Source organism: Nipponia nippon, unplaced genomic scaffold (genome assembly GCF_047370975.1).
Source record: "Nipponia nippon isolate SJK-2023a ecotype South Korea unplaced genomic scaffold, ASM4737097v1 scaffold_3, whole genome shotgun sequence".
NCBI classification, from domain to species: domain Eukaryota; kingdom Metazoa; phylum Chordata; class Aves; order Pelecaniformes; family Threskiornithidae; genus Nipponia; species Nipponia nippon.
In genome coordinates, this window is record NW_028262347.1 from 15,309,886 (window position 1) to 15,327,097 (window position 17,212).

The following is a 17,212-nucleotide window of genomic DNA, read 5'->3' on the forward strand; positions in this document are numbered from 1 at the left end:
CTCTGTATTGTCTTAAGCAGAGCTCTGTGCAGTTGAAGAGATTTGCCTCTCTACAGCACTGGGATCTGGATTACAGATGGAGTGTGTCTTCTCTGTGTGACCTACTGTTATCTCATTTTGAAATAGCAATTCTTGGATGTTGATTGTATGTTTTGATGTAGTGTTTGACACTTGGAAAATTGGGTCAGAGGATAATGGAGTTTCTGTTGTTTCATACATATATTAGTATTTCATATCTTTCTGGTCACTAGTGTTTCATTGTTTTTTAAACACTACACATGCAAGTTAGTGGCTCAGAGCTATGTGTTCTTTTTATGCTTGTAGGCCAGCGATTTACTGGTAAATCACTATTTTTAGCAAGTTCTTAAATCCAAAGCAGGACCCTCTTCTTGTTGTCAGGGTTAGTATGAATGCAAGCCTTTCTTCAGAAGTCTGTAACAATCATAGTCAGTGTAACATCTCCCTTTCCTCTGAGCTTCCACTGAAATTGATCTGCATGTCAACACACAGTGAACATGTTCTGAAGTACTTTAAAAAAAAAAAAAAAATTATGTATTTACATATGTTGAAAGATTATGACTGAAACTTGATCATGATTATTATTAAATCCATCAGACAAGAGAAGAACGGAAAATGGAAGCTATCTTGCAAGCTTTTGCCAGACTAGAAAAAAGAGAAAAAAGAAGAGAACAGGCTTTGGAAAGAATCAGCACTGCAAAAACTGAGGTTAAATCAGAATGCAAGGAAGCACAGATTCTCAATGATGCTGAATTTATCCAGGTAGTTATATGGAACTCTCTTTTTTAAGCTAGCTTTTAACATGGCATATATTATTGGTTTAGATGTTGAGCTGCACTTTAAGATGTATGAAATACCTTTTTTTTTTTTCTGAACTTTAAGTTCTTTGACATTATATTATGTTGGCTCCTGATTCCCCCCCACCTACCCCAGGAAAATATGTATAGAATTCATTTATGAGGAATTTCAGTTATATTAGTTTATGCAAATGTGCACACATGCCCACCAGCTGTATAATTTGGTTTCTCTTTGAAATTCAGGATGGGAGGTGTTTTCCGATGCTGACTTCAGCCACCAGAGGTGACTTTCCTTAGGCACCCTCTATAACCAGTGGAGAACAATTTGCTGCTTTAGTGGGTTATTCAGGAACAGATTATAATCCTCTCTTTTCTTTTAAAGGAAAGTAATTACTAAGGCGTAGTTTGTTCTGAGTTTTTGCAGATTATGTTCTGCAAACAATTTCTTACTCTGATGTTGCTGGATACTAGTATGCTTCTTACCTTGCAAATACCCTACAGATTCTCAGTTCAGGTTGTTTCCCTGGATAGTATATGTCAGCATGCTGTTAAGTACCTTTTTTGACAATGCTAAATGCTTAGTAAACTGTAAATTAGGAAAAGGATATTGAACTAAAAGACATCATGATGTAAGCAGCTCATTTCTAGCTTATAGATGAATGAATGTGGTATGGCAGTTCTTACACAAATCTGTGGTGATCTGACCAGCGACTGGTGTGTGTGTGAATACTCTGCCAATGGTGTATCGGGTGCTTGGGAGGAAAATACAGGAAATATTGTAGTTTGCCTTGAAGAAGGACAGAAATATTATCTCTGAAGTATTTTATTTCTAAGAATAAAAATGAGATAGAGGCTTTTTGGACCTGTAAAGGAAGGGGGAACTGACATTTTGTTTTAAGAAAGATGTGTAGCTTGACACGTGTGTGGGATCTGTTTACTAGACTTTTATTTTGTACCAGGAACCAGCAAAAGAAGAAACTGCCACCAAGCCTACCCCAGCCAAAGTTAATAGAGCTAAACAGAGGAAAAGCTTCTCACGAAGTAGAACTCACATTGGACAACAACGTAGACGACACAGAACTGTCAGCATGTGTTCAGATATCCAGCCATCTTCTCCTGACGTGGAAGTAACCTCACAACATAATGAAACTGAGAATGCTGCATTGGTAGCTGAGCCTGAAACAGAAACTGTTGTTACAGAAATGGTTACTGAAACAGAAGCTCCAGCACTTAATAAATGCCCTACTAAATATCCTAAAACAAAGAAGGTAAGTCTCTTAAGAGATGGGGAGAAGAGGATGGGCTTTAACAGGGTTTTAAAAAATTATAGGCTGCTGCATCAGTATGCAACTATATATAGATTCTTTTAAAAAATGTTGACTCATTTCTTCAAAAATCACCATTACATAGCCACTGACTGGTAATAAATTCAGAGATTTAAAAAAGGTATGTGCAACATCCATTAGCAGAAGTTATTTTGGATTTTAAGAGACTTCCAAAATACATCTTTCAGAACAATTTTGGAACAAATGTTTTCTAAGGGAAGTACTTTCTAAATGTACTGAAATAATATACATAACCAAAACACAATTAAAGCTGTTAATTTAAAAGGAAAAAAACCCCCAACAATAGTTGCCTTTGTTCATCATATGCTTTAGAAGGTATTTTAATGGTAGCAAACAATATCTCAAAGGAAGTCAGTAACTCCTAGTACTTCTGAGATGTCTGTTCTGAAGTGAATGGATTTAAACACTCAAAATTTATGTGCATGTTTGGAGGGAAGATTCTTTACTCTGTTTAGAGCTTTGTTTTTAAATTTGTTTTTATTGGACTGCATTGCAAAAAGCTTGAAGAATTGCCACAATATTTAAAGACACTCAAAATAATCTTAAATCTGCAAGTGTGAATAAAGCAGCAGAACTTTCTGCTTTAAAATTCTACAGGCTGAATTGACAAGTGACTTTTTTTTCAGTGTGCTTTACAAGTTCTTCTGAAAGTTTTATTCGGTGGAGGAGAAGGGGGGGAAGTCATAGGCTGAAACTTCTTATCAAATGAACAATAACAATTTCAAGATGGTTTTATCTCAAACCTGTAAACATATTTAACTTTTTTTTTTTCGAAAGGCACCTGAGTCACCCTGTAACAGTGCTTATTGCATCAGTATATCTCCCCCTCTTGTCAGAGGGGAGACTACAATCTTTCTTCCTTTTTTGTGTGTTGCATAGCAAAAAAAAGGAAGATATTTGAGAAGTCTGAATTTTACTGCACTTTTTTGCTGTTTCATAGTATTAAGGGTAAAAGTCTGTGAAATGTCTCATTGCATTGTACCCAATGTACCCTAAGTGAGGAGAAAGTCCTGCTTTAAAAATGAATCAATAAATATAAACAGGTTTGTAAAAGACGAGCAACTTAAATATATTATGATAATCTGTTTTAAAGCCTTAATATCATATTAATAATATTTAATGTGCTGTTTTTGCATGTCCTTAATTTTGTTGAACCATTGTAAAATCTAGGAGGTTAGTTTCTCTGTTAATAGGAACTAAAATCCACTGGCATGTTTTTCAGAAACACTGAACTAGCTAGAAAAGTGTACCCTTTTTTGACAAGTGTGCCTTAGTAAATGTGTTGTAATTTAATACAACTACAATAGTGAAGGATGTTCAAGGCATCTGCCTGACGTGTTGGCTGAAGTACAGCCCTGACAGTACGGATATCTGATGAGGAGTTTACTTAACTTTGTTGTATTAATGCTACACTATTTCCCCTCAGCTTAGGTGCTCAGGAACAAGTTTAAAATTTGTCTTGGAATTCTGTTAATAAATTCATGTCATAAGTACAGTTGATCTGGGCACTTGTATAGTATATTCAGTGATGCTTAAATAAAAAAGAACTAAATGCTAGCTTACCAAAAAAACCAAAACGAAACAAAACAAAAAACCAAAACAAAACACACGAAACCAACCCCAAAACAAAAAAAACACCCCACACAACCAGAACCAAAAAGCAGAACCCGCGGAACTTTGGTATGTAGAACAAATCTATACTGATTCCTTCTGCTGTCCCTGTTATTTCACTAAAACTGTCCTCATTCTTGCCCTGTGTATTCTTAAACTTACAGCCTGGAAACCAGCTATTTTCTGGTTTGTGTAACAGTTGACTAGGTGAATAATTAGACTAAAAAATTTCTAAAAGCCACTGATAAAAACACTCATAAACCACTAATTTTTTTCTCTCTCTCTGTTTAGCACTTGGTCAGCGAATGGTTAAGTGAAAAGAGTGATAAAACAGGGAAGCCTACAGACAGTCCATCAGAAAGGCCTCTGCGCATAACTACCGACCCTGAAGTTCTGGCTACTCAACTGAATTCTTTACCAGGTCTCACTTACAGTCCACATGTGTATTCAACTCCAAAGCACTATATTCGTTTTACTTCACCATTCCTTTCAGAAAAGAGGAGGAAAAAAGAACCTGTGGAAAACATTACTGGCTCTTGTAAGAAGGTAATGCTTCCCTTCATTATGGTTCCCCATCCCATATTAATTACAAACAAGTCTATATGCTAGCACAAATTCAGGCAGAAAAAAAGCTAGTTGGCAAACCAGTTCTGTCATGTGTAAAACGCATTTTGAAACGTTTATCATTAAACTGTTAAGTTACTGATTTCAACTTGTTTTATTACAGCGTTGGTTGAAGCAGGCTTTGGAAGAAGAAAATTCAACAATGATTGATAGATTTAATTCACCATCACAAGAGAGATCTAGAAGTCCAGCCATCAACGGTGAAAATAAAAGTCCTTTATTACTGAATGACAGCTGTTCCTTATCAGGTGAAGCTTTTACTAATATAGTACATAAGAGCTATGTCGAAGTAGTTAAATGTGGAAGACCGTGGTTTTTAAAGTCATGAGTTAATGAAAATTCCAGGGGTATTTGGCACTGTTTTCTGGTACTTTCTTTGAAAGAAATGCTTAGCTGCATAGTGCTTGGGATTTTTCCCCCTTTAATGTATAATTGATACTAGATAAGTAACCCGCTGTGTCTCATAGTGTTTACAGTCAACAAAAGACTAATGTTTTAGACTATGAATATTAAGAGGTTAGATTATAAATTAGTTTTCCATGTTGTTCTTACATATTCAGAATTCCTTTTAAATTCAGTGGGCCTGTGTTGCACACAGGGGGAAAGCTGTGTAATCTTTTAGGCATAATACAAAATGGGAACATGCTAAAACCTAAACACGCTTCTGTAAGGATGTGGAGCGTATCAGATGATTTCTGTGTACAGTCCTGAACTTGGAATTCCTACTTTTTAGCTAAAGAGTCTTACAAATGCATAGAAGTTGGCTTTTGGAAACATAGACAGTTCTTCCCATCATCCTAGCACACAAATTTCAGTTACTGATACATCTGTAGGCTAAAAGTTTATTTTTCAGGAAGTTTGTAGGCTGTTAAGAGTTCATCTTTCAGGAAGCCTGCCCCGAAGAGATTTTTGTGATCTTACTAATTTTTTAATGCGGAGTTGATAATTTCATTACATCAAGTACATAAACAACTGTAAATCATGACTACATCTAGATCTCTTCTAGCTTTTTTCCTAATTTTAACCCACAGATCTAACCACACCACTAAAAAAACGAAGACTGTATCAGCTGTTGGAGTCTGAATTCTCAGAAACCTCCACACCTACTCCTTCTCCGTATGCCACACCAACTCATGCTGACATCACTGCCTCCGAGCCATCATTGTTTGCTACTCCTCCTAGGGTAAAAACAGAAGATGAAGCTTGTAGAAATGGTTACAAACCCATATATTCGCCAGTTACTCCTGTAACTCCATGTATACATGGAAATACCATGCACTTTGAGGTGAGATTTATAATGAATTTCAGTGTGTTCAGACATTCTAATGTAAATCAGTATTTGTACTCCTGCCACAAGGGGGGGGGTTATGTTTCTCCAGGCTAAAAAAAGAAGTTGACTTGCAATTTCTTCTTATTTATTTAGAATATTTCCTCACCTGACAGTTCCCCAGAAATAAAAAGACGAGCTTACAGTCAAGAGGTAAGGGTATTTGCCAAAAACTGTGAATGGTGTCTTGATTGCACCTGTATGGCTGCACTGTTCTTAGTAAATGCTTTTCACCAGCCATTGCAAGTCTCCTGGAATGTACAGGTTTTATTGCTTATTAATGTATATTTCCACTTTACCTATTTCATTTTCTATTTTAAACTGGTTTCTCTCTCCTCTTTTTCTGTATCACTTAAAAATCCTGATGGCTGTCATGGACAGGAGTAACTACTGTAATTTATAGACAAGAACAGAAAAACAGCACTTGTGCTTTCAGTAGTTAGATTTAAATTCACACTTCTCCTTGTTACCAGCATCTCTTCACTGCTTTTGTTGAGCCTAATTATGTTCAGAGTGAGAGAGCAGAGCAGAAGGGTAATAAATGGGTTTAGGTGGATGAGTTCAGGTGCAGCCAGCGCTGTTGGCGTGCGCCTGGGTGCTCCCAGCCGGGAGTACGGATGTGTGGTGGCCGCTGGCCAGGCTCCAGAGGCAGCGTGGCTCTGAAACAGGAGAACGCGCATGGGACCTGGAGCTCGAATTTGGTGTGATAACACAATTTGCATAAAAGTGTTGAACTATACATAAACTTAATGGCACCCAAAAGGAAGAGGTAAAAATAAGTAACAGTAAAAAGATTTTGTGGGTTATACTGAGGGAGACTTTCACTTCTGGTGAGTCATGTAAATGAATGCTCCAGATAATCCCCCCTGGAAGTTAAGCACAGATATGTATAATTTTTTTTTTTTTAGGTCAAAATCTTGACAAATGTTGAAATACACAAAAACTTTTATACAATCATAGCTGTCAACTGAATTTAACAATTACTTCTAAACTACTGTAATTGAATATTTTAATGTTTATCTGACTCAAAAAGAGGGGTTTTACTTAGGAACTTTTGCTTTGTAATACAAATAATTTAAAAAGGATTAATGAAAACCTTAAAACATGTTGGTTTAGAAAAGATACTTCCAGCCATGGATATGTGCAGTTAATACAGTTTTAAGAAGTGCAAAAGTCAGTGTCTCTAACTTAAGAACACTTTTTAATTCCCTCTATAGAATACTGGTTTTAATATTGTCTTAAAATTCTAAAGTGTCTCGGAAAACCTTTTTCTTCTTTTCTTTTTTCTTTTTTTTTTTTTTTTTTTTTTCCTTCTTCAAACAAATGTTTTGACACTAAGGATCCCTTTTATGTTAAATAAGCAAGTGCTTTGTAGCTTCCTGGCCAGGGACTTGCTCCTCCCTTTCCTCTGCCAGTCATAAATAAAACCTGGCATTTAAAGTTTATTTTGACTTTGGTTAATGTGCATTTTATTAAAATGCATGGCAATAGTAGAAATAAGTGTCTGGCTGTAGAACTGTCTCTTAAAAATAGATAAATTCATGGTACTGGAAGGCCTTTAATGCCCCTTAAAGGCACAACTGAACGTCAGAATAGTTGTAGTTTTGTTGCAGTATGGAAAAATAGTTGATGTGTTTTTTCTTCACGCAGGGATATGACAGAGCATCGATTCTAGCACTGAATTCTTTCAGAAATTCCAACCTGACAGAAATGGGCCTGCAAGAAATAAAGACTATTGGATATTCCAGTCCAAGGAATAGGACTGATGTCACACGGCAGTGCACTGGAGAAATGGAATCTGTGTCAGACCTCCAGCTGGGACTCGAAGTAATTGAGCAAAGTGCACTGCATAAAAACCTGGAAGCCCCCACACATGATAGGACTGATTCAAACAGCCAATTAGAAACTGCTCATTGTGGACGGGGCACAATTTATTCTTCCTGGGTAAAAAGTCCCGACAGGACAGGTGTAAATTTCTCAATGAATTCTAATTTGAGGGACTTGACTCCTTCACATCAGTTGGAGGTAGGAGGTGGATTCAGAATAAGCGAGTCAAAGTGCCTGATTCAAGACGATGCTAGAGGCATGTTCATGGAAGCATCTGTTTTTTGTACTTCAGAAGATGGAATTGCATCTGGCTTTGGAAGGACTGTCAATAACGACAACTTGATGGATGGAAATTGCACACCCCAGAATCCTCCACAAAAGAAAAAGGTTGTAATTTTAAGAATCATTTGGTCTGTCTTACATAGTCTGCTAATGATATTTCTAGAACAGAAAGAACCGTAATACAATAAACAACTGATGGCTCATCTTTAGATACTACAATGTAGTAGACATTATTCAGGGGAAATAACAAAAAGCAAAGAGTAAAGCTGTGTACACCCATTAGGAAATTTATTTTTTCCAAGTAATAGATACAAATTCACTTTTATTTCATATGAGTCTTAAATGAATTGCTCAATAAATAATTGCTTTCAGGTTTGAAAATGGCTGCTTATGCCACCAAGTATTACGGTATTCTACACTAGCGTCATAGAGATCATATACTCTGAACATTGGTTATGAATTACTGCAAGAAATTGCACTAACAGTTATGATACTGAGACTTTAAAATTCCAGTTTTTATATACTTAAGGTATCTTGGTTTCACTGTTGGAACTACACAGAAATCCGTAGTTTCAAGAACTCTTTTTCTTGGCTTCATTTCTTTTTTTATAAAATATTGTGTTTGAAAAATAAGCACAATCTAAATTTGCTCCTCTCATGAAACAGTTCTTGTAGGTAAGTTGTGTGGTCATGGGCAACTCAAACCAGACCTGGAAGTTACCCTGCATAACTGTCTTTGACTGCACTTTACTGTCAGGTTAGACCCATGATTCTTCCTCCAGTTCTCCATCAGAACTGGATTTTTGATTACTTTGCTTCAAACTGAGACATAACTGAAGCAAGATAGTAGGAGCTCTGTTCTTACCTGGTCCTGACCCTGGCAGTTGTATAGATCCCATGCGTGTTACTGTAGCTCTGCTGTTTTGGCAAAGCCAAAAAAAACCATAAAAGAAGCGAAAATTTCTGTAGCTTCTCCTTACTTTGTCTGAAGGTTAAATTAATTTCTTTTTAAGTCCCAGCAACACTTAGTGCTTCAGTAACCCTCCCCCCCCTTTCTCTTGCTGACAAGGATTCTTCCAGGTTGTTAGTGCTGAGGGCTTATGCTATGCTAATCCCTAAATGAAGAAAGGTGTGGCTTCCCTTGACACCTCAACACCCACCCCACTCCCGCCCCCCGATTCCTGTCTAAAAGTCTCCGTTTGAAGAAACAACCAGAGAAAATTGTAGCTGTACTGGGGTTTAGGCTTCCCAAGGATACACAAAAAAGGCAACCTTTTACAGTGTAAAAAGGGGGGGAAATCTCATCCAAGGAGAAGGTGAGAATTCAGGAATTTTGTAGGAGAACAATAGAAGCCTTTCCCTAGGATGCTATGACGTGACTTTCTTTATGCAGTTGTTAAAGGAGGTTTTTCCATATTTCAACATTTCTATGGGCGTTTTCTCCTCTATTTTTCTCTCACCATTGTACAAATTCATCTCGTTTCAATATAGTCCTATATGTAGCGGCTGCACTGCCCAGATTTCACCCATTCTTAACGCTTAAGCGTTCTTTAAAGCAGTAGTCTTCCAGGGATCCTAGTCATGTGATGTGGAAATAATAGAAATTATTTCAAAGCAAGGTCAGTTCTTAACCTAAACTTTATTTTATGAAAAATCAAATATTTTTAACTGCTCTTACCCTGACATATAGATGAGTCTTTAATGGATAGAACTGTTTAAAAACAAACAAAAAAAACTAGGACTGCAAACAAAGCAGGCTGCCTTGGTTTCTCTCTCTGTGTACAAACAGATGTCCACTTCTATTGAGGACTAAGCCAGTTAAACATGATTTTTTTTTTTTTTCATTGTTCCACTTTAGTTTCTTGGTTTCGATGCTGTATGGTTCAGAGTAACTGAAAAGTTACTGGTAGCTGGTAACTAAAAGAAAAGATACAAAGACATTAAATGTCATTTCCACCAAACTAGTTTCCTTACTGAATAAAGTAGGTCTGAAGGTCAGTATTTCAGCTTTCTGCTTCAAATTCTGAAGATACATGGTGAAACATGTGAAAATTTATTTTTCTCACTGAAGGTAACATACTAACACATGAACTGTTTTCTATTCTATAGAAGCTTCTGTGTAGTGTTTTTATATACATATATATAAAGTAGAAATCACTTTTCCCTGCATGTGTCATTGTTTTTGGTAATAAACTTTACCTGGAATTTAGAATTAAAATATGTTCTTAATGGATCTTTTTTAGAGTGCAGTAAAGACACAAATAAAAATAAACTGGGAAAAGAATGAAAGTTTAAGTTGCTAATTCTATATGTTAAGAAAAATGTATGAAGAGCTTGGAGAATCCTTTGATTTCTGCAGTAGAGTGAAGCAGAAGCGTGGTGGGTTTTCCTTACGAGGGAGTCGGACCAAGAGCAGGATGTGACATCTCTTAAAATCAGCTTTGCTTTATCAGTATACTCTTACTAATGCTGCAGTTCAGGAAAAAGCATAAAGTCCCTTGTAGCTTCAACCAACAGTATGACTTCAGCAGCAGATCTTTGGCTGACCTGCTTCATCCTCTGCTTCTTCCCAGAGGCAAAATGCATACTTCCTTCTCTTGGAAGAAGCTTTTCTTTACATTGTCCTCATAGTCATTAGCTGCTCAGTACTGTGTAAATTCACTGTAGATGTGGTGAAATATCTTCAATTAATCTATCTATCTCCATTTTCTTTTAGACCCAAGTAAGTGGTATGTCTTACTGAAAGAATACATGTAATTGGAAGTGTCAGAAAGAAAACAAGTAAACTTCCCTTCTAATGTTTGTTTTGGTTGGTTTTTTTTGTTTTCTCCATAGGTATCCTTATTAGAATACCGTAAGAGACAACGAGAAGCTAGAAAAAGTGGCTCAAAGACAGAAAACTTCCCCCTGGTTACTGTATCTCCTCATGCTGCTGGTGGAGGAAATATAAGTAGTAACAACGGTGCTAATGATGGGTATAACAACAGTGGTGAAAATGGGGAGCAAACTGATAACGCTGCAAGCCTGCCTTTACCACTGCCAACTACCGTTTATAATGCAGCTCCAGAAGACGTTGGCAACAACTGTGCAATTAAGGAATCTTCTTCCAGTGAGAAGAATGAACCAGAAGTTCAGTGGTAAGCCATGAAACGATAGGACTAAAGTGCTGAAGAATTGTTTACTTAATTCTGTCTTTTCGAGTTTTTGTTGATAAGGGTGCAGTTGCAGATCACTGATTGGAAACCCTTCTTGCAGAATAGTAAAGAGTTGTCTTACTTTTTTCCTCAGAAATACAGCAGATACCTCATTAGAATATATGAAAAGTTACCCATAAGATACTGGTTAACTTATTTTCATTCTGCTTTGCTTTTTTATTTTCTAAGAGCAAAATAGGTATTGGTTTGAGCAAGACAGGTTGCTTGGGTCTGTAGATTATAAAATCGTGTAGGTAAAGTACAGTTGTAAACCTGTAGAAAATGGTATCAGTGGGTAGGCGTGCTCCGTCCTCCACTGCACCAGTTGGGCTGTGTTTGCTGGCTGAGGGGTGTGGAGGAGGGAGCAGCAGTAGGATGGAGAGGGTGCTGTAACAGCTGAGAGAGAGTCGAGTCCAGTTCTCGGCATGACCTTGGCTCTGCACTCCCGTCCTTGTATCTCCACTGCTTTGTCTGTGGGCTGAGGAGAGTATTTTTCATCTTAAATCTCAAAACTTTTCCAAAAGTACTGCAGGGGAGAAGGGCAGAACAGGAGGATAACCTGTATTGATTCGCAAAAGCTTCTAGAAGACTTCAGGAAGTCTTGTGTTTTTCGGTGATGTTGGCTGGAGTGTGTTTGTGGTGTTTGCAGTGTGCAGGGCTGCATGCAGTCTGCCTAACGGTTCCTTCTGCTCAGGTGGAGAGCCTGTGGTGATACTTGCATCGATGTTTATGATCACTAAATGGTTCCCCTGTGTGCAGACCATATGCTCTGTTGGATGCCATGCCAGATACTCCCAACAACCAAAAATCCTGGGGAGAGAGAGAGTGTGAAGGGGGATGAGAGAGAACGACTTCAGTCTGTATAAACTTTGCACGATATTTTCCACTACCTTTTTGGTAGCCTTAAGGTAGATGGTCAGCTGTGGTGACGCTGTCTCCAAAACGTTACTAGCACAAAATAAACCCTGCAGATGCTCTTTGTGCTGTAGTGAAGGCCTAACAGTGTTGGGGATGAACACAGGCTGAGGAGTTGAACATCCTTCTGCTCAGATGCTCCAGCTATTCCAGAATAGAAGGATTTTGTAGAGCCAGTTGAAGAGAGAACAGAAGTGCAGTCTTCCAAGTTTCACTGAAAAGGGGCTGCAAGTTCACTGTGCAGAAACTAGTGTACTGTATTGTAAGCGAAGAATGTGGAAAATGGGCTAAACAGGGAAGAATTCATTAGTAAGTTTTTGCAGTAATCCTGCAGACAGCACCAAAGTTTATTTTAGTACAACAGTATTGTAGAGTAATGCCGTATGTTCTTGCCTGAAAGAAAAATTGAGTGTTACAGAATGCTGTCATTTATGTTCTTCTTTATCAGATTGTGATTGTCAGATGTAATTGATTATAAGAGAGAAGATAGGACTGTCATTTCATACCCACTATCTGGCAGGTTAAATGTAGAAGCTTAAACAGAGATACATCTGTGGTTGTGCAGTATTTACAACTATGGGTCCAGTATAAAAGAGCAAAGTCTTTTAAAAAAAAAAAAAAAAAAAAAAAGACTATTTCCAGCTTTGGAAGAAGAGAGTTTTCTACAAATGGAGAATATGAAGCAGTACCTGCAATCTTTATTTTTTGAAGGGTAGTTTTTGACTTTTCAACTGTTCAGAAAAACACAAAACAAAACACAGATCTACAGATGTTGTTTCCATATTAAGAGGAATTGTCAGTTCTTGTAATGTAACACGGTTGCAGTAAATCGGTGTATTTAAAGTGAGAGAAAATAGATGCAAAATACTTCACAAATCCCATTCCTTATTTGGCTCTTACATGCAGTCAACACTTTTTCTCTGACCCAGCATTTGCATATACACTGTCCAAAATTTGGTCCGTGGGAGTACATCCTCTTAAATTTAAATGTGCTTCTCTCTTCCAGGACTGCATCAACCTCTGTGGAACAAGTGAGAGAACGAAGTTATCAGCGAGCTTTACTTCTCAGCGATCACAGGAAAGACAAGGACAGTGGTGAGTCGATTTATCGTGTCGAAGGTAGATAAATCTAACCAGTTCCCCCGTGGTAGTCCGTAATCGTTCTAATACTGTGTTTGGGTCTGCTTCATCTGTAGGGGGAGAATCACCCTGTAGCCCATGCTCACCGTCTCATGTTCAGTCTCCACCTTCATCTCATTCAAATCTCATTTCCCAGTTGCAGCTTAAGGTCCCTTCTTTCACTGAATTTATGGAAGGTCAGTAAGCAGATGACCTTGTATGGCACTTGACATTTTGAATAGTCTCTTAAAACAACTTTAATAGCTCTTTTAAAGTCAAATATAAAGTGCTTAGCGATCTTTGCAAAGGACTTGATTTTCCCACTTTCATATTTCTCTCTGCTTTATGTCTGTAGAACCTGATCCTGAAAATCCAGAGCCTACTTCCGAATGTCCGTCCCCAGATTCTTCACAAAAGACTTGTAAGAGTCCGTCAAAAGCAAGCAAGGTAATGCACAGTGTACGCACGTGCATACGTGTTCGCGTGTTTGTTGTAGAATATGCATATGAATATGGACATACATCTCTGATTTATCTTAAAAAATGTTAAATCTCATGATTTACAACTTCGATGAACATGTATGCCTGTATCTGTGCAATAATTTAACATAGGTAAATATTTGTGGGGATATTTGTGGTAGTCCGTACACGCTAAAAAGTTGGTTTCTGTTCTGTTCTTTCAGTAGCTATACCTGTTTATATATGGTCTTGCCTTCTGTAGACACAGAAGAGATTGTCTCAGTGGATTCAGTATCACCGCGGTTGCGCAGGTTGAGTGCTGAAGAACTGGCAGTCAGAACTGGCAGTAGTAACGTGATTCACTTCTCGCCTGAACAGGAGTTTGCTCTGGCCGTGTCAGGGTTGGGCACTGGTTGTCAGTAGAGGCACTGATACGGAGAAGGATGTTGAGCAGCTGCCCGTACAGTATTAAATGAAGTAACTCAGGCTGTAATGTTTAGTCTGTTTGGCTTGCACTATGCCAGTTTTAAAATGTTAAATCACTCTAAAAGCGGCTTTATTTTTGTAAATGGTCTTGTCTGGAGTGATTTCTTTCGGACTCAGAAATCTAAAACTTTAACAGATTCTGACTTTGACCTGGTGGGTCATATTTCTGTTACTACTTTGAAATACGCTTGCTAGTCTTTGGCTCTCAAGAATGATTAATGTATACTTGCTAAAAATAGCCTCGTGCTAAGTTTAAGCTTTCTGTCACTGTTTTTCTTACACCAAATTATATACCCTGTGCCTCAACACTCTTTTCCACCATCAGGGGGAGAGGACGGTATTCTGAGAAGTTCTGTTTGTTCTAACGCATGTGTAGCCGAGTATTTTGCCCTGACTGGCTCGCTTTCTTCTTTCTAGCCCTCTTCACCGAGTCCTGTCGTTTCAACGCAGTCACTTGGGAAAACACCCACAAAACCGGATTCGCACTGGGAAACTGCGGCTAACGCACCCGAGGCCGAATGTGCGAATCATCCAAAACCGGAGCTGCAACAAAAACAGCTGACAAACAATGTCCAAGCACTTTCAAAAAATCATCCATCTCAATCACATCTGCGCAGTTCTGCTGAGCAACTTTCACACTCACAGAAGTTGCCTTCCGCACCTTTGAAGCTGCATTGCCCCCCTTCGCCTCACATAGAAAATCCTCCGAAGTCCTCCACCCCTCACGCGCCGGTGCAGCACGGTTATCTCTCACCAAAGCCTCACTCGCAGCAGTTGGGATCTCCGTACAGACCTCATCACCCACAGTCACCTCAAGTTGGAACGCCCCAGAGGGAAACACACCGAAACTTCTATCCGGCAGCACCAACCCTTCAGCCTAGCAATCAGCAGCAGGCCAGCGGACCCCTCTTCACGCAGACAACTTCAGGACAATCTTCAGCTTCTTACAGCCAGTTTAACCAACAAAATTTGAACAGCAGCGCGCCACCTCCCCCGCCACCCCCACCCCCTTCTTCTCCGTACTATCAAAACCAGCAGCCCTCGGGAAACTTTCAGAGTTACAGTCAGCTGAAGGGCAGCATACCCCAACAGACTGTGTTCTCATCTGGACCAAATCAAGCACTTCCTGGCGCTGCGGGTCAGCAAACGGTGCCGGGACACCACGTCACCGCAGGGCATTTTTTGCCGTCTCAGAACCCCAGTATTCATCACCAGGCATCGGCGTCTGCTGCTCCACCTCCTCCTCCGCCACCACCTGCTCCGGGACCTCACCTCGTACAGCAGCAAAGTACTCATCAGCAGCACTCTGTAGCACACGTTGTCGGTCCGGTTCACGCCGTGGCAGTAGCTCCTGGATCGCACATTCATTCTCAAGCTGCTGGTCACCATTTGCCACCGCCGCCTCCGCCACCAGGTCCTCTCCCCCACCACCAACCTCCCCATCCTTCACCCGGACACCAAGGTTTGCAAGCACAACACCAGCATGTTGTAAACTCTGCGCCTCCCCCCCCTCCGCCACCCCCCTCCACCGTTATAGGCTCGGGGCATCACCCAGCATCGGCACAAGGGTTACACCACCCCTCTCATCAAGGACCCCCCCATTTCCCTTCGAGCGCTCACACGAGCGTCTCCTCCTACTCCTCGCCAGCCCCGCATCACACAACCTTAGGACCCGGACCTCAACATCAGCCTGCTGGAACAGGACCTCACTGCCCGCTCCCTGGCCAGGGTCCTCACCTCCAACCTCAAGGACCAAACAGTATTGCAACACCTACTGCGTCGGGGTTCTGCCCGCACCCCGGCTCCGTCACCCTTCCCCACGGAGTGCAAGGGCCGCAGCAGGCCTCCCCGGTGCCTGGACAGATCCCCATTCACAGAGCACAGGTGCCGCCCACCTTTCAGAACAATTACCATGGTTCGGGGTGGCATTAAAATGGATCCCTTTAATTCTCAACATTTTTAAAATGTTCTGTAATATAAACTGTGTATATTTCATATGTACCTGTTCAAGGTACTTTTTAAAGCTTGTACATGACAACTTTGTATAAAAGCAGACACCAGTGCTCTTTCATTGTATCCTTTCCATTTTTTGCTTTTTAAAATTCCTGAAAATGTGCTGTTAAGCCAGTATTAGGTATTTCTTTTTATTTTGTAAGTGAACATTCCAGCTGTTTTTTCTGGCAGTAGGTTTGATGCTGCATAATCTTTAAAATTTTATTGTTGCAGTTAAATTCATTTAGTGAATGTTTTCTATATTACTTTTATACATATGTAATTAAAGAAGAACACAGGCTAAGTGATGGCACTAACAGTTTGTTTTTTGGGTTTTTTTTGTTTTTGTTTTTGTTTTTTTTTCATTTTCTTCTGTCAACAGTTCTTCGTGTGCATAGAGATAGAAAACAATGCAATACAAATTTTTATAGTTTTGGTGTGGACATGGCTTTTTGTTTCATCAGTTATCTGCAGAAAATGTAATTTAATGTATAGACTGTTTCTAATGTCTCTGACGAGTGCTGTAAATACTATTTCTTTTGCTTGTAAAATTGCTTAAAGCTTCTTTCATTTGATAGAGTATTGTATATAAGTCTTTTGCAAAAAAAGAAGTGTGATCTTTGTGAAAGTAGTACGATATATGATCTTTAATTTTTTTTTTAATATACTGTCACATTGCAGCACTGGTTGGGCATTTTAATTCATGTTAATAAATCACAACTCTGTCAGTTTTAACTCCTTGTCCGGGAAGGGTGGTGTGTCCGCAGGGAAGTGGCCGCCCCCGCTGGTCGGTCACCCCCCTGCCCTTCCCAGCTCTGGGGCGACTGCTGTAGCACAGCCAGATGCGGAACGGGCGCTTTCCCCTGCTGAGGCTGGAGGTGAGGAACAACCGCTCCAAGCGCAGCAGGGTCTTGCGTCACCTTACTGATGGGTCGATGGGGGTAGCGATGCGTTACGCGTGGTGTTTGTGTACCTGTAGGGTTGTGCACTGGAGCCGTTTCAGTGTTGCTCTGACCTTGGCAGACCAGTGCAGGGCATTCCTGTTTTCCTCCTCTAGTGGATCCTCCGGCCCTCCTGCAGGTGCAGCGTGCGGGGACTGAGACCTCATCGGACGGGCCAGGAAGTTTAAAAATAAGCCTTCCTCGTCGCTGCCCACCCCGCCCTGCAGAGGTTCCCTCGTCAAAGCAGAGCTGCTGAAACCGGGTAGGGAACCTTA

At 39.8% G+C, this 17,212-nt stretch overlaps 1 protein-coding gene across 9 annotated transcripts in view; it reads left to right on the forward strand.

The window, feature by feature from the left end:
• KMT2E (lysine methyltransferase 2E (inactive)) overlaps positions 1-16,731 on the forward strand; it is a 63,404-nt gene extending 46,673 nt beyond the window's left edge. For 8 of the 9 annotated variants that reach the window (XM_087768037.1, XM_087768038.1, XM_009462889.2 and 5 more), the window contains 12 exons: positions 616-780; positions 1,775-2,083; positions 4,064-4,318; positions 4,500-4,644; positions 5,428-5,681; positions 5,820-5,876; positions 7,374-7,937; positions 10,668-10,969; positions 12,948-13,036; positions 13,138-13,257; positions 13,416-13,507; positions 14,422-16,731. In XM_087768037.1, the coding sequence (XP_087624163.1) occupies positions 616-780; positions 1,775-2,083; positions 4,064-4,318; positions 4,500-4,644; positions 5,428-5,681; positions 5,820-5,876; positions 7,374-7,937; positions 10,668-10,969; positions 12,948-13,036; positions 13,138-13,257; positions 13,416-13,507; positions 14,422-15,936 (3,867 nt within the window). In that variant the 3' untranslated portion in view covers positions 15,937-16,731. The remainder of the gene's footprint in view (positions 1-615; positions 781-1,774; positions 2,084-4,063; positions 4,319-4,499; positions 4,645-5,427; positions 5,682-5,819; positions 5,877-7,373; positions 7,938-10,667; positions 10,970-12,947; positions 13,037-13,137; positions 13,258-13,415; positions 13,508-14,421) is intronic. The other variant, XM_087768043.1, reaches the window with a different exon arrangement.
• Positions 16,732-17,212: the final 481 nt, after the last annotated feature.